At 39.5% G+C, this 23,818-nt stretch overlaps 1 protein-coding gene across 1 annotated transcript in view; it reads left to right on the top strand.

Annotated features, from left to right (window-relative positions):
* The window catches only part of frem2b (FRAS1 related extracellular matrix 2b), a 56,776-nt gene that overhangs the window by 15,362 nt on the left and 17,596 nt on the right, over nt 1-23,818 (top strand). The window contains exons 3-6 of the mRNA XM_033631018.2: nt 8,669-8,815; nt 14,406-14,636; nt 16,555-16,680; nt 17,809-18,060. Of these exons, the coding sequence (XP_033486909.2) occupies nt 8,669-8,815; nt 14,406-14,636; nt 16,555-16,680; nt 17,809-18,060 (756 nt within the window). The remainder of the gene's footprint in view (nt 1-8,668; nt 8,816-14,405; nt 14,637-16,554; nt 16,681-17,808; nt 18,061-23,818) is intronic.

The raw sequence follows: 23,818 nt of genomic DNA, 5'->3' as shown, positions 1-23,818 counted from the left end.
GCAGGTTTGCGCAGTTCTACTTAAAGGCTCCTTTTCACCAGTCATAAACAAAGAACCAAGAGTCATTTAACACTTCTTACTTCTGAAATTACCATTTCAGCTTTTCAGGGAGCGTTTTCCTCTCAGGCAAAAGCCTTTCTACATGTGAGGATTTGCAAGTAACAACTGTGAAATACAGCTGAAACATGTTGTTATAAATGAAACCAGTGAAGGCCCTGAGAACAGCCTCAACAAACACCCCGCTCTATTAGTATGGAGCACATGAGTCTGTGGGACTGGGATGGGGTTTTATATTCTATGGCCTCACACTGCTGCTTTCAGCAAACAGTCCACCATTATTCGATCTGACAAGAGAGCAAACACAGTGCATTCAAGGGTCAAGAAAAAGCACGTCCCCGTGTCTTTGTCAAGTCCCTTCATCCCGCATCCTTACGTTGCTTTGTTTCCTCTCACATTTTCACACTTCCTCTTGTATCCCCTTGTTATTTCACTACCTACGTTCTTTTCTATTCTGTCGCCAGCAGCATTGGAGAGTTGACTTACATTTAGCACATGCACTTGTAACAATGCACGCCTTTCAGTTCTTGGGATGGAGACAAATTTTTGTCTCCATGAGCTCATCTGTTCAGTCAGGGAGTGTCTGACACGACTTGAAAATGTGTTTTCCAAGATTAGCCCAATAAGGATTGTTGCATGTTATTCTTTTACAACCTTCACCTTATTTATAAAGGTGTGGTAATGAGTTAATATATAATCTGTAAATGGTTGTAGATATATTTTTGCAGGTTTCCCCTGACACTATATCTTTTTCAGTGGGTCACACAATTACCAAAGCTACTTTGGCATCATGGCTGTCAGGGTGTTCATACTGTACGCAATTGACTGGTAATGAGCGAAACACTCTTGATTTTAAGTCCACAATGACCTTTACGAATGAATGCTGAAGAAAGCCCTGCAGCTGCTAATTCAGCCTTTTGTTGTTATTTCCCCTGCTATTGAGAGTTTAGGCTTTTGCTCTCTAAACCGTGAGGCTGACTGTTAATTAAGACACTTGAGGCTGCATCCTTTTTGACAGACAGGAATGCCATTCAAGGGCAATCAAGGAATACTTTGTCTGACCTCACCTACACAACTGACACAAGCAAAGCCCTCAGCAATGACTTGTGTGCCTCTTTTGGATGGGTTCCGAAACGCAAGGTTGACTAATTGATTTATGTTCTCACTTGTACAGAGATACACGAGAATTTTACTTTTCATCCTTTCATTTTTTTAATCGCAGTAATTATTCTGCTAAACAAACCCCAGCAAAAAAATGCATCTTACAGTCTGAATATCAGTGGAATTATATTGTACATTTTTCACATGCATGATAGTGTTTAATGAAGAAATGAAAGTTTATTCTCAATCTCTGCAAATAGAGTTAATATAAGTCATGATCTTGTTAATGATTATAGCTTAACCAAAAAGAAGGAAATACTCTAGAATAACTTGTGCCCAACCAAGTCTGAACAGTCTGTTTCCAAGCCCTAATGATGTAGCCATGATCAGGGATAAGTCGTGACCTTGGGTGCTTGGCAGGACACCCTGTGCCCCTGGTTAGAAATCAGCAACCTGCGACAGAGCAGATCTTCTACAGAGTTGTGCATCCAGAGTTGGCCGCCTGCTAATCCTTAAGGTGTTTGGAACGATTCTGTTTCAACTAATATTTCCAGGCGAGGCTAATAGGATTATACTTAAAAACCCAGGATGTTTACTTGTATGGGATGCCAGTAATTTCTAGACACAGAGAAATGGTGACCTTAGTAAATATCCAGAGGGTACTGTATTGAGTTGTTTTTCTCTCTGCTCCTTGGACTTTTTTTTAAAGTACACCACTGATTCATATTTTTTAACAAATTAATTTTTAATGTTCCTCACTAACTTTAAAGAATGCATCTCTCCAGCCAATGTGTTGGTTATGTGTAGAGTAGAGTAGCAGATGACAAATGATGTCATTTGTGGCAGTGTTTGAGGACACTAGAGCGTGAAGCAGACTCCCAGGACAGGAGTGACCTTTCCCTACAATCACACTGTACAGTATTTCCTCTGACACAATTCTCTCCTGGGCCACAAATAAAGGAGCCCCATCTGAAACAAGAGCTCTGGGAATTCCTCACTGCCTTTCTGCACAGGCAAGAGGGCTCCTACATTGTGACCCAGGAAGTAAGTTACGGAGCAGTTTCCACAACAACCGTATGCTGCAAATCGGAATCAAAAACAGAAACTGTGAGAACGAGAAGGCTGTTGCTATGCTATAAAGGTCGTTTACTGCCTGTCACATTGTGGAGGACAACATTCATAAAAACATTGAAGCACCTTCACAGGAGGTACATTTAAATCATAAACTAATAAGTTTTTTTTTTTTTTTTACCTTGAATGACTTTCTGTGAATGTTGGTTGTTGGTGCAGCATTTAATTTAATGTTTATTGACTCTGAGCAGTTGAAGTAATTGTCAATCTTAGTGTCAGATTTTGCCTGCATGAGGCTGAACGAGGGGAAGAATATAATGATTTATGTGATTTATTTCTACACCCATAGAGTGCTGAAAATATGTTCCAAAAAGCCTCCAAAATTGTATGGTAATTTCATCACAGCCAACATAACAAGATAACTGTGTTCCCATAGAAATGAATAGGAAGTCATATTTCTGAGCAAGAGGGTAATACAGAGACACCTCTTGGTTATTGCATTTCTAAACAGTGTTAGCAAATGTTTATTCATGAAATGGTCATTGAAAGTTTAAGGAAAGAAAGTAATTCTAGCCGTTGTGCTCCAAATTTGGAAAGAGCGCTGAGAGTTAAATCACCTCTATAGTTGTGGTTCATATGTTAATCTCAAAGAACTTTCCCTGCTGAGAGCAAAGCCTTGCTTGCCTTAAGCCTTGCATGGCTCTCTGACCCAGCACTTTTGTTCAGAAGTGCCTTTGGCCTTTCTTTCAGGCCCCTGAAATGTCGCTTCAGAGTGACCACTGTGTCAGAGCGGACACAGAGGCGACAGCAGCCAGAATGGACCCTGCGGAGCGGCCAGATTTATGGTGGACCAGTTCTGTGAAAGGCTGTGCTTGTAGAAAAGGGTTTAGGGCCTGTGAAATCATAACAGTTCTAAATCTTTCAAGCCATGGCCAACTCGTTACTGCTGATACAAGGCTTAGGGTGATTAGACCATATCGCTCTCTCCCTCTGCTCTGCCATGTGCTTTCTTTCCTTCAACAGGATTATCATATCCCTTTTCCCTTAATTGGAGAGGTGAAAAGTATGCTGGTATGGTCTGGTACATAATGAAACCTGGGGACAACTGATTTTATAGAGTTAATAGAAGTTGTGATGATATGTTTTCTTTAAAGCCTTATCATAGATTTTCTTTAGAACAGTGTTTGCTATTGATTATTCTCTAGCTTAAATGTAAACTGACCATTTTCTCTTTCATTTCTAGTCCTGGAAGCAAAAGGGAGCTGAAAAAACAAAAACGAATTCCTACTACCCCAGCAGAATTTAAAATGAATAAGATTAAAAGTTGAAAGATCTGCTAACAGCCCCTAGAGACTACACTGTTCGCCATACAATACAATATTAAAATCTTTGATGGGATATAGTGGCAGTTTTGTAGTCTGTTAGAGCATTACTCCTTATGGTGCTTTAAGTTTAAAGTTTATGCTGGAGTTGGTGCAAGAGGAAATGGTTCATCTTCTGGGGATCATAAATAGCCATAGCAAATTTCATAGAGGTCTGACCATTAGTTTTTAACATATAGTGCCTTCAGTACCTAGGGGTTTTAGTCAAGAGGAAAATTTGTCCTGGATAAAAGGTCAAGGATTATCCAATATTAGGATTCATCCTCTGATAATCCTGAATAATCTTAATATTTACAGCCTGGTCAGTAATTGCAGATGTACTTAGCTCAGGATCAAAATGTTTGATAGACAGACCAATAGACTGATTAACCCTTATCACCATCACTTGGCCCTGCTGCTCTGATCTAAGAACAAAAAAGAGATGGTTATATTGTTTGATAAAGATTCAGGGCTTTGAATGAAGGCACTTAAACCTGCTTGATAAGACCTTGTGGCTCCCAGTGTAGGTGCAAAAACTCCCTACCAAGCATTTTGTTATCCACGTTATAAAATATTTGTATGCATGATGCAGGGTTTACTATTTGTAGTACCATTTAGATAATTGTCACTTTGGAACACCATTTATTTTGGTATTTCCCTATCATTAAAGTAAACAGTAAAATTAAAATTTATTGAAAGCTTGAGGTGACTGACTCCATGAGCTTAAACTGCCATTACATATATAAAAGGAGGCTAAAGCACTGGTCATAAAAGTGTTTTAGTCTCCTTTATCTGCTGCTAATGAGAAACGAAAAGAAGGAATATACTTCACTGGTATTCAAATTTAATGCCTTTATTATGAAGTTAAAGACGTTAAAATAAGAAGCTCCCGTGGCTTTCTCTTCCAGTGTGGTCTGTTTTAGCAACATTTGAAACGATTTTCTTGTGGATGACACACCTAAAACTTAATTAAAATCTCTGGCCTGTGAGCACTTCTCTGGTTCACGATACAATTATTCATCTATCTTTGTGCTTGACATTTTTATGCTACAGTGGACTAAAGTTATTGCACATCATGGAAACTTTTAGCACACAAAGTCTGCAGTATATGATCATTAAGTATTTTTAGATGCATTGTGTCTATTGAGCAGGATTCACAGGCTTGTCCCAATTTATCCTGCCTAATCAGTATGGTGCTGGCTCTGTGGGCAAAGGGCCGCCTGTCTGTCTGCCTGGTTGAATGAACAGATGAGGGTCCACGGGGCATCATGGCCCCACGATGCTTCATGGTGACCAAATAAGGGCTGTCTGCAACATGTATGCTGGGAGGAGACAGGGGCATTAGGTTGGCACAGTCCAGTCTCTCAGATTCTTTGGCTTCTCTCAAAAGGCTTCTGTCCCTCACACATCTACTATGTGAGTGGACAGAACTTGTGTTTAGAAGTGCCACTACATGAAAAGTAAAAGGGTGTTTGTGAAAAGGTTCATGAAAAAGGCTGGTCAGTGGTTAGAAGAGCAGAGAGTGACACTTGGTTGACTCTATTATTAAATGAGACTTACACTACAAGTGCTAAAAGATTTAGAAGAAACCAACAAGTCAGTGTACATGCAGGCAGTCAATTAATTCAGTAAATGAATCAAAATGACTAGCAACTAAAATTTGTACTCAGACTCATTACCATGATTTTAATGAGAATATGGATATTATGTAGAAATACAATGTAACATAAAGCTCATGTGACTCAGTTGATGTGATGTATTCCTTGCATATGATATATGCTTCTGCAAATCAGTGCAAAGACCCTAACACAAGAGATACCGATATTGTTCACTAAATTCTGTCTCACTGCTGTGAGTGCTGGTTAAAGATTAACTGTGGTGTTTTCCTTGGGGCCTCTTTGAAGTGGACTTACTCCAACCCCTGCTTATCTTAATTAGAAAGAAATCTGGAGGAGTGAAGTGGTCCTCTGGAAACGAGCACCTCCACTCTCCAGCTCCCTGAAGGCCACACTGAGGCTTTGCCGGGACTTTAAAGCCTTCTAAACTCAATATTTGCTCATGTCATAGTGTGACTGTATGTAGTGTAAACTGTGAACATAAACCTTTTTTTCTCTGACATTTGAAAGCGCTGCTGGATGTATCCTTCTCAGATCTTGCTTTATATGGGATATGAATAATTAATAGAGCCACTTTATGTTTGTGAATATTGTTGAAGGCAAACAGGTGTTTAATGTGATTCATCCTGAAAGTGAGAGCAGCCCCTTTGAGGCTTAGCTTGATGTGTAGGCTGTTTCTTCATTGTCATGTAAATAATTATGTAAAACGTAACCATTTGATGTTGTTATTAAAATGTATGAGGTACTTAGGAAAAAAGCCTGCCAACAAGCAGTTCTAAAATGTCCCTGCCTGAGTGTTCAATTGTAGAAACATGATGATGCATATCATTTATGTTCGTCATTTTCTAGAGTTATGCGTGAGATCAAGTGTATCAATGTTGTTATAACCGTGACAAAGTCTGTGCCAACATATGAAGTCAGATAAACAGCCAAGACCTCTGTTTCCATTACCTCAGAGGAGAACGGTCTCCCTCACAACTCAAGGATCACACATGCAGTGTTTACTGGTGGCATGCCTGCCATGCGGCTGGCTTTAATCCAAATGGAGCGGGGAGGTCCTGTCATACACAGGTTGCCTGTCTCCAGAAGACGGATGTGGAACACACAGGAAGCAAAAACCCTGTAGTAGACTTTAAGAATGTGTGAGTTGTAAATTTATCACTTGAGATGTTTTCATTTAAAAAAAACATGGCTTCCAAGTCTGTGTTACCAGTTGATAAAATACAATAATAAGTCCATATTTTCAGTATTTGTTGCTTTAAACACACAATATGCCAAAAACTGTTTACCCTATATAAAGTGTTTTCTTTGTACACATCGTTTATGGTTTTAGATTGAATTGTTTTTCTTATTGTTAGCTTTCTAAAAAGCATAACAGATATCATGCTTATTTGTGATTTTATTAAATCATATTAATGCTGCATTGACTCACTAAACAACTTTTCTTGCTGTCCATGTAATTTATTCAGTGCATGTCCCTCATAATAGTTTTTATGCTGTTTGTGATGCAAATTATAATATAACACAAAATAGCAATTTATTTGGGATTAACAGAGGAATCCGCTGTGCACATAAACAGTGGCTTCATGGCTGAACAGACCACTACAGACATTTGAGAGAAGTCATCACACAATCATTTTGAATTCCATATACAGTAGAAATGCTGAGACAAAGTCTTCTCATAGTATGAACTGTGCAGGAAACAATGCTTTGAGTCTTACATCAGGGACTAAGTCAGGGATTTACATCGTTGTACACAACTGTGTGGATGTGGCATCTCTGAGGGTTAAAGAAAATGGCTACTTTTCAAAAGATAAGGACATTCTGTGTTCATAAAAATTTCATGCAATGTATACAACTAAATGATTCAGCCATTTTGTTCATGTTTCATGGGAGAGAGAAAAAAAACAGAGCATTTCTGCTCAAGCTTCACAGTTTCTGCAGCCTTTTGTCCCAATTACATCTCGATGTTAACATCACAGAGTCTGTCTGAAGTTCACTCTGAACTGAATCTACAAGGAATATCAGCATCTGTCTTCTGGATTTTTCTTCTTCCTAGCATTTTTGATAAAGCCCATTATTGTGGGTGACCAGAACTGTGACGACAAACAAGGGAATGTCGTATTTCTTTAGCATCTCACTTTCTTGGTAGTCGTAACTTTAAGGCCTCTATCATGTAGAAAACATCAAAGTAGCTCCATGTGTTCATTGTGAATTAATGAACTTTACTCAGATAAATTTTTCAAATGAGTTGTTGGTTTTGTGTGAGACAGGGGGAGTAACACTTTGTGATCCCTGTTGTCCTTGAGTGCCATACTGACTTTATCCCTGTGTCCCAGTTATGGCACAATATTGTCATAAAGCACCTATGTTCAGGCATTAAAACTCAATTTTACTCTGTGTGAAAAAATATGTATACTATTAGACTAAATGAAAAAGCTTTGAACAGGTGCAGAGAACATTTCACGCATGCACACACACTCAGACACACAAACTCGTAAATGTATGCGCCCTCACACATAATAAAACACCCAGGGTGAATGTGTATAGGTCTCACCGTGCCCATCGAGGAAGGAAATGGACACAGTGGAGCAGTCAGCTGGACGTAACAGATTTACTGGCCATAACCACAGGGGTGGGGCGCGGGGTAGAGACTCTCAGTCGTGCCTAACACAAACGACAGCAATGCTTTGGAACCTCTTAACAATGTCACTGCACCCTCCTGGCTGTTTCACTTTTATTCCACCACTTTCAGAGCTGCCAGATGTTTAGTGGCTCAGTCATCTGCATCTCACCATCCTGATCCAGTACAGCAGCCAGCAGCAGCTCTCACTGTGCAGTCTGGTGGATGCATGCTGATTTTTAGGAACCAGTGGATAATAATTTAGACTTCTAGTCAGTGCTCTAGAAATTAAATTAAAGTGTGGTGTGGTTTCCTTATGAGTCAGTGTGTGCACATTTTCTGTCAGTGTTTGTGTACTTGTGTGTGTTTGATGCCTGTGTACGTGCCTCTGCTTTGAGTTTTATGGTCAAATGGTAGCAGTGATGCCCTCCAGGACTGTAGCCTCAGCCTTTGAATGCAACTTCAAAAGACAAGGATAAAATAACCCTGTTCAGACAGGAAACAGACACCTTTTATCATAATTAGAAATGAAGCAATTAGACGGCAGAAACTCTATTCCTTTCGCATAAGGGCTGTGCACTCCTCATACCTCCCACTGAGTGCTGATGAGTGTCAAAGTCAAGTCCTAAAGGTAACCAAGAAGTAATTCTAATAAGGTGTATTGAAAATTGGTGTGCCACCCCCAAAACAAATAGCTATGTTAATTTTCAAAACATGTTTTGGATTATTAAGTCTCAGTGAGGCTTTTTGAGTTTTCCTCTGTGTATTCCCTTGCTGTGTGATGAGTTTTATGGAGTCATTTTAAGTTTCTTTAACTTTTCAACTGTATTTGTTTGCAGGAGGCAACAAACTGAAGAATCAGCAGTTCCGCCTGAACTGGGCTTGGATCTCTTTAGAGAAGGAACACTACGTGGTGGATGAAGAAGTCAAGTTCCTGGAGGTGGTGCTGAAACGTCGTGGCTACCTGGGGGAGACCTCCTTCGTTAGTAAGCAGACACTGCCTTTGATTTTATCAAGTCACTTGTAATTCTAATTGCATCCGAGGTGATTTTCATCATCATCATTACTAAAAGTTACTGGAAAGCACTGAGAGTGCGCAGCATTTTAATTTCTTTTTTATTTTAAGAAAAATGTTCATTTTTATTTTGATCTGGATCCACAGCTGCACCAAAATTAATAAAATAAACCACAAAGTGCACTCAATAGAGTGCGGATTTCCGCCAAGTGGCTGCACAAACTAATGGCAGGCACTCTAGATAATTCTTGTAATTTCAGTAGATGCAGCAGCATGTTTTGAAAGCTAATAAAAATACATGCCTTGTCTATTTTTGACGATGCCACAACACGCTGCACAGAGCAGCTCAGGTTTACCTGCTAACAGGCACTGTATGTGAACTATAGATACAATATAAATGAGGATGAATGTAATTTTAATGACTAAAACACAGCCACAAGTCTTTGATCCGTGTATCCATAACTGGATTTTGAATGGCATTAACTTTGTCTGTAGGCTACAGCACAAGAAAGTAGAAAATAACAACAATAAAAACAATTTAAACAGACAAAAAAGATTACTGACTTACTTATGGTAGAAGTGCAAATACCAAGGAAAAGTGACCAAATCAACAAAATCTGCAAGTCTACAAAATTGGGCAGATAAAATGTTTTAATCCCAAGAAGGCTCCCAGTGTGGTGTGACACTGTGTATCAGATGTAATAAAATCTCATCACAGCTTGTCTGTCCCAGCTCCTGTAACTAAAAGATGGCAGTGGCAAAGATAACAAAAACAGAGACTAATTAATCTCGTATCATGCCTAACTGCAGTAGATCATAACATATCGGGTATGGAATGAATCTACAGGTGCTCCACTTCCAAATGAGACCAAACTTTTCTATGGATGTCAGTTGAGCCATGACAGAGGCCAAAATGTGATCTGCAACATGTAAGGCTTGTTGTTTTTAGCGGAGCCAGTTTCCATAAAACTTGAGGCCTCTACTGGCCGCTTAAGAGGAGTGAGGCATCAGCAGTCAATAACAGTATAAAACAGTGAATAAAACAAGTTTTTCAATAATTGCGAATCACTGGTACAACAAGAGATCCTTGAGTATACGGTCATAAATGTGCACACAAAATATCTGATTGATTGGTCCTGTGAGAATGAATAAATAAGTAAGTAAGTAAATGAATAAATAAATGTTATATATAATTAATAATCTATGAAAAATATTAACTAGATACTACAAAATAAGAGAGTGGGAAAAGGACCACAAGATACATGTGCAAGATTTTTTTCATTACGATAAGTACAGTAGATTACAAAAAAATGTGCCCAAATTGTATGTTTGTGTTGTAGAGATAGTGGATATATTCCTGGATCCACACTACGAACTATTCACTTGTTGCTTTGCCCAAGGTCTACTTACTTTACCACCAAATTAACTGGCTAAGCAAGGCTGCCCTAGATGCCCTTAGGGTCACACAAGTCATGACCTTTCACCTGTCTGCTCGGTCAGTATTTACGTTCCAATCACACAAAGGCATAGGACAATCCCTCAGGGACTGCATGCACACATGAGAAAGTTCACCCAAGGTTGGTGGGCATGAAAAGGTGCCATTCCAAATAATAGTCAAGGGAATTTACTGGCTGGACCTAAACAGGCAATAACTGTTAACACTGTTAAAACAACAACATCAACAAAATAAAAGCCGCTGTAAACATTTATGAGTGGCAGGAATTCTTACTGCTGGCACCGTTGGCCTTTTTTAGTGCAAGCATGAATACTGTCCATAAAAATGAGGTGTGATTAAAATAACCTGATGTTAAAGGTCAAATCCCATAGGATCATTTGCTCTACTGTCATTTGTGTCTTTGTATGACCCAGGGTGTCAGACTAATGAAACATCTCCGAGGTGATATGCAAATCTTGCTGATCTTTATCGCTCCTCACACTGCACAGTACATCTACTCTGCCTCTACTACCTCTGTCTACTTAGTCAATTAAAAAATCCACATCTTAAGGCAGATCATCACATACCGTACAGACATACAGGCAGATACAGTCAATAAAAATCCACAACAAGAAGTAAACAACTGTGGTAGCAAAAATGCACGTATATGTTGCTCATGGTGTAAGAACAAAATAAAATAAACACTAAAAATGATCGACTGATATGCCTTTGTGATGACCACACAGTGGTCGCTTTGCAAATGAATATTAAACAACAGAATAATATATCTTGTATAAGGATCTTTGGCAAACAATCACATAATTGTCCTTTGTTTTGATTTTCTGGAGCAACACTACTGTTTTATTAATGGTTGCATTATAAATTAAAGAAGCGCTACTTTAAACTTTGGATGCACTCTGTGTGCAGTGCCCAGAGAAAACATGCCTCGCATTTTTATAATGTCCAAAATTACTGTTGTGTGCTTTCAAGTCCAAACCATAGCTTTTCACAGTGCAGTTTTCTTATGATTGAGGCACCTTGAACGGGGATGATAATGGATGAGGGAGGAAGATGTACCTCTCTATGTCGGTGATGGAAAGCGCACAAAAGAAGCTCCAATTTAAATGCTTTTTTGCAGTTCAGAACCATTTTGTTTTACAGTGCCCTCAAAGTACCGATAGCAAAAAAAATCTCTTTCTAAATACAGAAGTGGTGAAAGCTTTAATGTTGTCTAGTTCTCACCACAGTAAGTAAGTACATGTTTACATCCACAGGCATTGATTCTTTGATCATACACCACTCTATTCTTTTTATGTCAGTCTCATTAAATGGCCTTATTTTTTAGTCAAGAAAAATATTCGCTGACCTAAAAGAATGAGGAGGAACTGCATACGGTTTGTGGTGTAAAATTAGTATATTTAAATGTTCAGAAACCACTACAATGATAAACTGTGGTTTTAATGAGAATCATGTTACCAAAGAAATAATTATTTTGGACAGAGTATTTTATCATACATGCTTCAAAAACATCTCTGCAGCATTCCCACTGCAGGTGGACCTACACAACTAACAAGAGCAGAACAAGCACAAGAGCAGTGATTACTTTCTCACAGTAATTGAGTGCATTTACATGGACATGAATAACCTGTTTATGAGGCTTATCCCAGTTATGATTATATTTGGGAGATGTTGTTTACATGAGCACAGACAATCAGGTTATTCATATTTCCCTTTTACACGAAAAATACTATTAACCCGATCACTGATTACTGCATTCTGTTTGCACAGGCGACGTGATATACGAGACAAACAGACAATGGGAGATGAGAGTGACAGGAAATATTAAACACTAAACCGAATAGTTACGAACACTTACAGCTTAACTACTAATTTCTTCTCCGCTACAATCACTAACAGCTGTCTGCCCTGTGTATCTCTCTCTTTGTCATACACACACACACACACACACACATACACACACTAACTGTTATGTAGTCACTCACCCAATGTATTCCTGAAATCAGCTACACTACCGTTAAACACTTTTCCTCACTGTTGCCAGCCTGTCACTGTCGCCCTGTATAGGACAGGGGAGTACAGGTTGAAGATAGCAGCCTCTTTTTCTTTACCGAAAGACAAACTCCATTTCTTCATCGCTCCAGAAGTGAGACGGCATTATTTGCATTTCTATTATGTTACTTGGCTTAAGCCGTGCCAGCGCAGGTAGTCAGCTGCTTTCCATACCTGGGATAAGGTGTATACACGCAGCACTGTCCCGGTTTTGTTTGGAGTTCTCCACTCAGCATATTTGAGGTTTTCATAAACGGGCTTAAGTGTTTATATGTTCAAGTCAGAGAAAATGAATCATTTACAGATTATTCAAATGCAGTGCACTCAATGCAGTACACTCAATGGGTGGGTCATTCATGTCCATTTACTGTAAACACACTCATTGAGTGCATTATGATCAGGTTTTTGGAATATCCCGTTTATGTGTTTAAGCATGTAAACACCATATTCTGTTTATAAGAAACCTGAATATACTAGCTGGAATACTCTGAAAGAAACTGCAATGTATACGGGGAATATGAATAACCTGATTTGTCTAGGCACATGTAAACACCATATCCCAAATATGATCATAACTAGGATAAGTCTCATAAATGGGTTATTCATGTCCAGGTAATCATACTCACTATTTGAAGTTTCCATTTTCTTCTGCTGCCTTGGGGATTGGAGAGCAGCGAACCATTTTTGCAGGCCGCCAGAGCAGCCTGACAATTCAAGCCATCCATCTGCCTCAGCGCTGGGATGATAGTGACTGATCCCAGGCCAGTACCTTCTCATGAAGAGTGTGGATATCTCTTCTTGCCCAGCCCCACCTGAGTGAACACGGATCAGAGAAGCCCACTGGTGGGGCTACCGCTTCACTGGTCAATGTGCGCAGTGCAGGTGGCACCAGTTTGGAGGCTACAGTGAGCCCACTTGCTGCGAAGCCTCAGAGTGACTGCTGTGATCAGGGCCATCAAATCCAGGCATTGTGCGGGAGATAGAGTTAGGAGCAAATCATACTCTCTCCTCTCCTAGCTACTCTTTGAAGACTGCTGATTTTTCAAGCTCCATTGAGCTTGACCATTTTATCTCACCACATATGTGCAGGGGCCTTTTCCTTCTGTCTGTACTTGCATATCAAAGCCCACGTTTTATTTTCATCAAAGAACAGAATGGTAATTTTCTTAAAAGCCCAAACTCATGCATTTCTCAATCTGTGGTCTTTTGAAGATCTTGTGTGTAGTCCTGATGCGATATTTGAGTTTTTCCCTGCTTTTTCTTCCTTCCTTTCTTAGTTGTGAACAAACAGCATTTGAAAAAAAAAAAAAAAAAAAAAAAAAGTTCCTTTTACTCATGCTCATACTTGTGTTCCATTTATCCAGTAATTTCTTGTTTTCTACATTTATGGAAGCCTACAGGATTGCCTTTGGGTGTGCAGGCATTTTCTTTCTATTTACTGCCAGACCCCTGCTGCTTGTTGTGCGGCCAGTTAGCAAAGACAATGGAGAGACTGTGTGACATTTCACCGGCTTCAGTGCTCCTGCTCAACAGGAATCCTGCCAGTGTCACAGCTATAGTGACTGTAGGCCCCATCAAACAGCTCACATGCTGAAGGTCAGACAGTGCAAGTCAGCCTCCAACCACTGCTGCTGAGACCAAGCTGGCATGAGGGGTAATTGGCTTTATTCCAACCATGGCCATTTGAAACACTGGAGGTGGGAAACTGCACCCAGAAGATGTACAGATATTGTCGGGTTAGACCAACTGGGATGTGACATTTTCCTAGTTTTAGAGGAGATGAAACACTGAAGTCTAACTGTATTCTTTTAGTGACAATATCTGTGTAACTGCTGTATGACCATTCATAGTCATACAAATGTCAGGATTTGCAGAATGCACATACTTAAAAAGAATATACATTTATTATAAGGTAGGTATGAAAATGTATATTAATGGATGCTGGTACCAAAACCTGAACAAGGTGATACATTCTCTGATATGTCTGATGTATGGCATTTTCACATGCTTAGCAGATGTTACCTAATTAAGATAATTTTTCCATGTCCTTCCTAAGGTATAGGCACAAAGGATGGCACTGCAGAAAAGGACAAAGATTTCCGGGGGAAATCTCAAAAACAGGTGCAGTTCAATCCGGGCCAGACCACAGCCACCTGGAAGGTGCGGATCCTGTCAGACAGCGAGTATGAAGTGTCAGAGACCTTCCAGATTGTTCTATCTGAACCAGTGATGGCAGCCCTTGAATTCCCAGAGTCTGCTACTGTGGAGATCCTGGACCCTGATGATGGTAAGTAATGATTTCACTTTCAGGGATTTAACATGAATTTGAATATTTACATTAAATTATCTTACGTAAAATAGGGGTTGCACTCAGTTTTAGTGAGACTGAATAAGTTCATTCTTAAACTATAGCCAAAACAAATATTAGCAAAGTACCTTGCTTTTTGTATATTTGGGTTTTGTTGTCTAACAGTGCAACACACTCTGGTCTCAAGTAAAGCTTCAGTGGAGTTTGACAGCAGAATATTTTCCAGCTATGTGAAATACTGTTTGAGCGTTTGATGTCACGTGTCTCAAATCATGTGGCAGTGTTTTGCGCAGATGTTCAACAGTCACACAGAAAGAAATCCATTGTAGGAGGGACACAGATGTCAGTCGTATTTTGAATAGGGGCGCAGTTTCAATGACCGACACATGACAAACTAGCTACTTTGAGTGCCAGCAACAAGTGCCTGTGCTTTCTCTGTGGGTTACAAAAATCAATAAAGAAAAATCAATAAAGAAAGAAAAGGATTAGCAATGCATTTACTAAAAGTAGGTAATCCTAAACAATAGACATGAAAAAGGCTACAAATTTGTGAAGGCTGGATTTTTTATCTAGCAGCACAGATTTCAGTTTAGGTCCAGGAGTCCTTTTGCCCTCATCTCTGTATTCATGTTTTAGGGAAATGCATCTGTCTGTCTGCCTGAGGGCATCAGAGCACATGATATTTTAAGTACAAAATTAATTCACATGAAAACTGCATGCTGAGAGGAACAAACAACATCCTGAACCCAACTCAATTATGGAAATAGCCACATAATGAATAAAAAGCAAACCATGTTTATGGGCAGTATTTTCTTTCCACAAGTGTAGCTAAACAAGGTCAGAGGGATATGGAGATAACCATGCTGACCTTCCTTGCATCTGAATTGAGCTCTGTAAAATCAGATGAACAGTGTCTCTGAAAACAGCTTGACTTTAATAGAGCTGAGTTAGACAACTGCGTTGTATAAATATGGATAATATTCCTTATCCCATAGGGCTTCATTGGGTGAAAAGGAATAATTTGCTGTCAACAATTTATTCTAATCAAAGTGTTTAGTTGGAACTTTGTTTCACAGAACATCAGTCTCTGGAGGGCAATCAACAAAACTGGCAGCCATCTCTGTGCAAGATGTGAAAATCTGTTTTTATTTCTTCATGCCTTTTAAAGATATTGTCTTCCTACAGCCATATGTCTATTATCATATCATTATACTGTTTAGGGTTTCTAAAGTTTTAATATATTTTGGCCTCTCAAGGTCAAATAAACTCTGAAGGCTCATAAAAATGCATTTTTGGTTCTTTTCACTGAGAACAGAAAAATGGAATAGCCTGGGGGCGGCCACCATGAAACTGAAAAATAAATTATTTCACACCAGACAGACTAAAGTGGCTCAGACTGAAAACAGCTCAGTGTTTGAAACAAGAAGTAAAGACTGACCACATCAATCTGTGCAATTTTTTGCATGTTCTCTAGGATGGAAAAGGACAGGTCAAGTTCTGTTGACTTACCAACACCTTATTAATGTGGGTGACCACAGTGCTCACCAAGAGGGAGACAAAGCCTCTGTCTGAGCTCTGTGGATTTCATGGCTGTAATGTTGCAAGCTCATTACCTTCCTGGATGCAGCTCAGAGAAGGAAGGAGACAAAAAGATGGAGAGCTGCCCATAAAACTGTTGAGCCAAAAAACTAATCGTTTAACATGTCTCTGCTTGCAAACAGAATAAATACACCTTTTTATTCAGTTTGCTAGAAAACTGATAATACACAAGTGATTTGCTTGTACCCAAAATCAGCATTTAATGAAGGTATTCAACTTCAATAATATAAACACATTATGTCAAAGTAATGATGTGATGTGATGTGAAGTAATGTGTGTTGATTTTTCCCACCTACAGAGTCAACAGTGTTCATACCCTCAGCTGCATACAACATAGAGGAGGACATTGGTGAGCTGCTTATCCCAGTGCGCAGGAGTGGAGACATCAGTCAGGAGCTCATGGTCATCTGCTATACTCAGCAAGGTAATAGGAGAGCTATGGTTAAGAATTTAACCTTGTGTATTTGTAGGAATAGATGTGATGATTCAAGTGACATTGAGCAATGATTCTTTAGTGAACGACAAATGTTATTAGTAGTTGTGAGTATACACACTACCATTCAAATGTTTAGACTCAGACTCAGTTTAGACTGAGTAGTTTTAAACTGAGATTTGTGAGTTCATTGTATATTCAGCTGATATTCCCTAATCAAATTCTAACACTGTCTATGTGCATTACACTAATGCACAAACTACCACTTCTAAAAACTGCACAGCTCTTTCATTTAAATTCAGACATATTGTACATATTCTTTAATGGATTTTTAAATTTTATTTATTATAACTTTACGCTATCCTGTATTTCATGATTTTTGCATTGCTTGCTTTTATTTTTAGTTTCATTATCTCTTACCATTTTTATGTTATGCACTAGTACACCAAAGCAAATTTCTTGTATGTGAAAACCTACTTGGCAAGAAACCAGATTTTGATTCTGATTCTTACCTTATTTCTATTATGAAGTTTGAAGAATGTTGCTAAATTAATCTACACACATTTTGATGCTGTGCTTCCAGTTTCTTTTACCAATGACAAGTGATTTCTTATATTTTTATTGAACTGTTGCTCTGAAGAACATTTGTATTTTTCTGCCCTTCAGCTGTAACTGTGGTTAAACCATTGTACAGCATTTGGTACTCTATGTACGAAACATGACTTTTTTGGCAATTCTGTCAAACAAAACATCTATTTGTAATGAGGACCTTATACAATCTAAAAACATGAAAGACCATTCAAAAAAATATTGAGTGATCCTGCCAGCCATCTGACTGTACTGAATCAAGCTTTTCTGGCAGGAGATTCCAAACTTTTGAAAAGTGCATTAAACAAAAGTAAGTGAATAACTGAGTTAAGAAAATAATTTCTAGGCAAATCATCCTCAGGTCGTTTATATCAGTGATGCATGTTAACATTGCTCATGAAAAAACAATTTCAGGGAAAAGAGAAATCATATTTTTGTACTGATATTTGTGTGGGAAAGAAAGATAGTGTATTGTGGAAGAGTTTAGATCATTAACTTTGTTTTCTGTGATTGTGTTTTCTGCCCACTCAGTTTCTGCTACAGGCACCGTCCCCACCACAGTGCTGTCCTACTCTGATTACATCTCCAGGCCTGAGGACCATCACAGCCTCCTGCGCTTCGACAAGGGAGAGGTGGAGAAATCCTGCCGGGTTGTGATCATTGACGACTCCCTGTATGAAGATGAGGAAAGCTTCAATGTCACCCTCAGCGTGCCCATGGGGGGCCGTCTGGGCTCAGAGTTCCCCGCAGCTAGAATCACAATCATTCCCGATATGGAAGACGGTAAGATGACATTTCACTGATCATACGTGTGAAATCGAATGCAGTACAGCATCACATAGTCTGGGCAGGTACTAGAAATTAAAAGACTTTGATTATTGAGGCATTTGTGTGGCATTTAGAGAGTTTTGTGTGCTTTTTCTTTTTCTTTCAAAGTTTTTTTCAATTCTGATAAAAGCGACAAGAAAAGGCAGCCTGAGTTTGTCTCTTGGCTAGAAGGGCTTTTATCTGATTTAGTTTTAGGTGTCACTGTATATGTGCAATCTCTTATTTTATGGATAAGCACCTTGACAGTAGCTGAAAATGAGTTTTGAAAAAGTTTTGAAAGTGTGATATTTTTTGCTGAATTGATCCAAATAGAGAAATTCAAACAGTTAGGCAGGTGGGCAGACAGACGGCAAATATGTCCTTGTGCATGTGAAATGTGTGTTGAATTTTTTTTTTTTTTGTCTGTGTTTGTGCTTGTCTGGCAAAATCTCGAAGAGAAAGCGTTTGAGTGTGCAAGCCTCCTTCCTGGAGGCAAAGCCTTTATCTCATATCTGCAGGCTCAGACTGGAGGGCTGATAGTCTCCCGTATCTTCCTGACGCCTTTTTGTTCCCCGACACCTGACGACCATTCCTCAGTTCCATATCACTCTGTCGATCTCCGGAAGCACTGCTGTGAAGTCAAGACTCTGTGATTGCAGGCAGACAACACTAGAGCTGAAAATCCCGGCATGATTGCGGAACTGTCTCTTTTTTTCTGAATCAAAACCCATTTAAAGCAACATAATTTGGGAGATGATGCAATATTCAGTTCAGCATTCTGTTATCTAATTGCTTGGTTTAAGTAGGCCTAGTCAGAAAATCATGACCACTGGGAAATGAGTACTATTTTACATGCAGTTGAAGTAAGTTAGAGTCCTCCAGTTGTAAGAGACCCTCCCATTTCATAGTGCTGTACATGTTGCTGAAAATGCCATAGACTTTGATTTGTAAAATGTATTAATATTGTAAAAATATCCTGATTTGAGTACAGATTAGCACTCATCCAGATAACTAATGACTGCCCAACCTTAAACAAAACATGCTGCTTTTGGTCAGTGACGATGGTCCTGCTGTTCACACCTTTTCCCTCAGCATGAAAACTGCTGAAATAATCACATTGAATAATGTGAACCTCCAGTGCTTTAGCAATGAGGACACATTCAGTAGTTTATTTCCCCTCCCAAGAAACATATTCAGACATCTAATTGTTTTTTTAAGATCATAGCCAAAATAAATGCTAAAGGTGAATCATCTGCTCATGAACCTGTGCTGAGGAGGTCTTGTCAGTATACATCAGTTTTTAGACAATGTAACAGGTTATACTCCTATTCTGTTCCCGTGGGACTCGAGGCAGACACACTTCAAGTGGATTTGACCTGCTTGAGGAAGGAGGAGGTTACGTGGCTGGAATGTTGTCTTACTGTAGCACTGTCTGGTGAAACCTGAGAGTGAGTACAAGGCCTTTTGACCTCCGCTGCTCCTGGGTATTGACTCCAGACTGCCAAGGCAGCTGCTGAGACACACAAGTTTTTAATAGGATGTACAGCAGTCGGTCCTTACGGCATTCAGCCTGCTTCACAAAATAGTGCTTTACCACTGCAGCTATGTCACAATCTTTATGGATGGCTCTGACTCTAGCACTGCAAGTCGTGCATGTATTTACAACTGCCAGAAAGCTGACTGATTGATTAATATCTTCCTGTGACTGTCTGACTCGGTCACATATGGTTGCCTGGCATTTACATTTTTAAATGAAGGTCAAGGCTGTTTGAGAAACAGGGAGGCAGACAAATAAAGCACAGATATTAGGAAGTAATACATAGGATGAGATAAGCTAACTTGAAGATTGCTTTGGAAGTGGTCTCAGAATAACAAAGGCAAAGGGTCAGTGGTTTAAGAAAGTACTCCTTTATAGGGGCACAGTTTCCTGTTACTGATAAATAGCATCTTTGTGTTCATGCATTACTGCTTTTTCAGAGTGCTGGAAGGCAAACTGTATTTCATGATTGCCCCTGGTTTATAGAGACTCAGCCAGTGTGAAACTCTTATAAACAATGACTTGCCTGAGTAATCCAATTTTTGTAGCTTGAACAGTCAATTCATTATAAAATATACTAAGAAATGTTCTTGCTCTTCAGATTTGAGACTTCCTGGCATGCTTTTGCCTATATTAGAGGTCCTCTGTGTATTATCACACAGGAACAGGAGAAAAGAAGGCTCACTGTATTATAGGATTAGTTGTCTCAGGCTGACAACCAGCGTTAACAGTCTGTACTCAGGTTTATTCCTGCTTTATCTGTAATCATGTTTTCTTTGCCTCTGGCTTTGTTAGGGTGGCCAAGTGACAATCAAAATCTCCTTATGCATATCAGTTGTCAGAAAGCACCACATTCACAAGAATGCCCCATACAGCATGATTGTAAGAGCCAGACTACAGCCTCTTTTTGTGGAAACATCCTTTGTGTGCATTTTATTGTTATTCTTAAATGGTGATTCTGTTGTCATTGTGACATTGAGAGAAACATTGCCTGGAGCTATTGTCCAACAACTTGGCTCCTTATTATTGTGACACAAGTACCTGACATTAGATTGACTGCCTGAACACCCATACACAAAGACACACACACACAATATGTATTACATTTACACAGCACCGCATCCTCAATATAATTTGGATTAGGTGCTGGAGGTGTTCAGAATAAATGGAACATTAAGAGCAGGGAGAAGTAAGGCGTGTCAAGCCTTCATATCTCCCCAAAGAAGGTGATAATGAAATGGCTTGAGTGCTGATGGTGAAGTAAATTGTAAATAGCTCTGAGGTGAGCAAAACAAGACCGATCATCTGTCTGGAAAAGCAGAAGGGCAGTAGGAGACTCATCCTCACTCCTAGTTCAGCTATCCTGACTTAATAAAGTGCTTATTTCAGGTTTCTTTCCAACTCCACTCCAGTATATATGGAAAGGAGATAAATAGGGGCATCACATCCTTCTTTGTCATCCCTCTTGCAGTAAGAGCTGTCCAGTGGGTGTATGTGGGAGGAAGGAGTCGGTGCCTGGCCGAGCACCTGTCCCTGGCTGTGAGTGGTCTATGCTGGGGCTCCCCAGGAGGGCTTTCAGCAGCTAAACCAAGTTTTGGGCTCAAACAGTTTTTAGAAACACACACTACTGATATCAGCAAAAATGCATGTCAGCAACATGTCTTCTTTCCAAGCCAGCAAACCAGAGTAGCACAATATGATGAAGTTAGAAGCCACAGGGCACCAGTGTATGCACTCCCTGCTTCGTGCAAACACACAGTCTTGGCCACCTACATAGCTACAAGCACGTGCAAGAAACCACACAAGTGCAGGAGGGGGTGGAGCTCGTATTGTCTGCCAAGGTCTGATGTTAATCTGACAATTTATGGGAATCTAAATTGAGAAGGTTTGTAGCTTTTACAACTAAATGTGTTGGATTGTACTGCAATAATAACCAGTTCTGTGGATGTGTGCCATGGAAGAGAATGTATGTTTTCTTTCCAACCAAAACATTAATTTCACTAATTAGCACACCTTCACCCGCAGAGAGAGTGTAATTAAAATCTGCTTTGTTTGAAATGAAAACCACCAGACTCTAACATGGCACAGGAATTGATATTTCTGCCTCTGAAGGAACTTTGTTGGCAACTGATCTCAGACAGAAAATGTAACCAAAACTCAAGAAAATCTCACTGGGTGGTCTCCAAACTTTTCCCATTTTACAAATTTGTGTCCCCAGGAAATTCAATCAGAAACAAATTGTTTAGTAGATGGCTTACATTTAGTACAGTTACTTTTATTCTCCCTATGTATAAAACAATAATTGATAATCAATTTTATGCATAGGGGGGACTGGAACATTCTTGACATTTATTTTGATTTTAAATGCGTGGTTTAGTCTATATGCCCTCTGTTAATCGTTAAAAGTGGAGTCATAAAATTAGGGATGGCTGATCTTTCTAACTCCTAACACAATGCAGTAGCTAAACTGAGAAAAACAAGTTGTTAACAGCATGTTACCTGTGGGCATCAAATTAGCGTAAAGTTACAATATTTGCCCACAGTCACAGAGATGCACACAGAATCAGTTCCCAACTGCTGTGCTTCCAGCCTGTCCAGACCTACAACTAACACATTGTCAGTCTACATGAGTGCAAAGGTCATAAGGGATCATTGTCTGGTTGCTGCCCTTTTGATCCCTGCTGGTTGTTCAGGTTGTCTATCACAAGGCCAGATTACCAAGGGGCCAAAGCCCCGATCTCTTCAGGTCCTATGTGTGTTACTGGGTTTGTGGTTATTTAATTAATTGAAAATTAGTTTAAAACCATTCATCACTACAACAAAGTATCAGCTGACATGGTAAGGGTGTTTTCTACTATACCATGCAGAATACACAGAGAGAGAGAAGAGTGGATTTAAAGCAAGGGCACTGTGTTCTGGGCCCACTACCAGGTTAATCCAGTCATGCTGTAATAGGCAATACACAGAAGTGTAGACACTCCAACGTAAAAGTGGATAATACTAGAGGCAGTTAAAGTGGAGGGGACAAAGAGGTAGAAAAACTCTGAAAAGAATCTACCTTAAAAGTAAACAATAGGAGAGGACTCAATTACAAAAGATAAACAGAAGCCGAAAACTCCAAAAAACAAGTGAGGGCACAACAGGACTAGCAAACAAAATCCAAATGACAGCAAAACACAATTTTGAAGGAAACAGTAAACAAGAGGAGGGACAAATAAGGGGCCGTGGTAATTAGTGGGGAAGTGTGTGTGCGGTTGTATGTGCTAAAGGTTATAACTGTTTGTTGTTTCATGTTGCTAATCAAGAGATCTGAATGCACAGCCTAATAGCCTTTCACACCCTTGTTTCTGTCTTTTACTCAATACCACATACACACACTGAAGCCTCCAACTAAAGCACAAATAGATACACGATACTGTGGAGCTGCTGCTTTTTTGCCAAGTTTATTGCTAATGTTGACAGTTTACTATACACTAGGGACATGAATTATGTTTCTCTATTTTTCAGCATAAAGGTAACTCTTCTGGCAACTTGGCATGAAAGACTGTTAAGTTTACAAGCTGTCCAGGTATTCTACAGTAGCATGCATGGACAGCTGCTATCCTCAGAATACCTGGTATTTTCCCAGCGGCAGACCATCTGCACATAAACATCCACACCCTTACAGTATCCACTCTAGCTTTTTGACTACACTGGGTTTAGAAAAACTTGTCTTTTCTTGCAGAGATAATTGCTGTTTGATATTGACTCTACATCCGGGAAAATGTTTTGGTGGTTGGGGCTGTAAGACATGACAATGCTTGTACAGCAGGACTTCACTCCTGTATTTATAGTCTGTGTCAGTTGCCTGTAAATTTTACTGGTTCTGAAGGTATGATTATGAGGTGTTTTAAAGATGGGCGGGTCCCATGTGTGTGCAGTATGTCCTGGATGGGGATGAATTGAGGGGGAACCTACAAACCCTGTTATTATGTCTCACCTGGATTTCCAGTCATTCTGATATAAACAGATGTCCAAAGTACTTAAGCAGAGAGGAGCTGACTTTAATCAACAGCCTTAAGATACTCAATCCAGAGCCTTCTTTGAAACTTCAAATGTTTCTCACAGTCATCATCGGTAAAAGTTGTAGATTACTCTGTATTGAATATGGAGCTGCTTTTGTATGCTTTTGCTGCTTGAGGGAGATTTGTCGAGCAC

Source organism: Epinephelus lanceolatus, chromosome 4, assembly GCF_041903045.1.
Source record: "Epinephelus lanceolatus isolate andai-2023 chromosome 4, ASM4190304v1, whole genome shotgun sequence".
NCBI lineage: Eukaryota > Metazoa > Chordata > Actinopteri > Perciformes > Serranidae > Epinephelus > Epinephelus lanceolatus.
The sequence above is the reverse complement of the archived record's forward strand: the minus strand, read 5'-3'. Positions and strand labels throughout refer to the sequence as shown.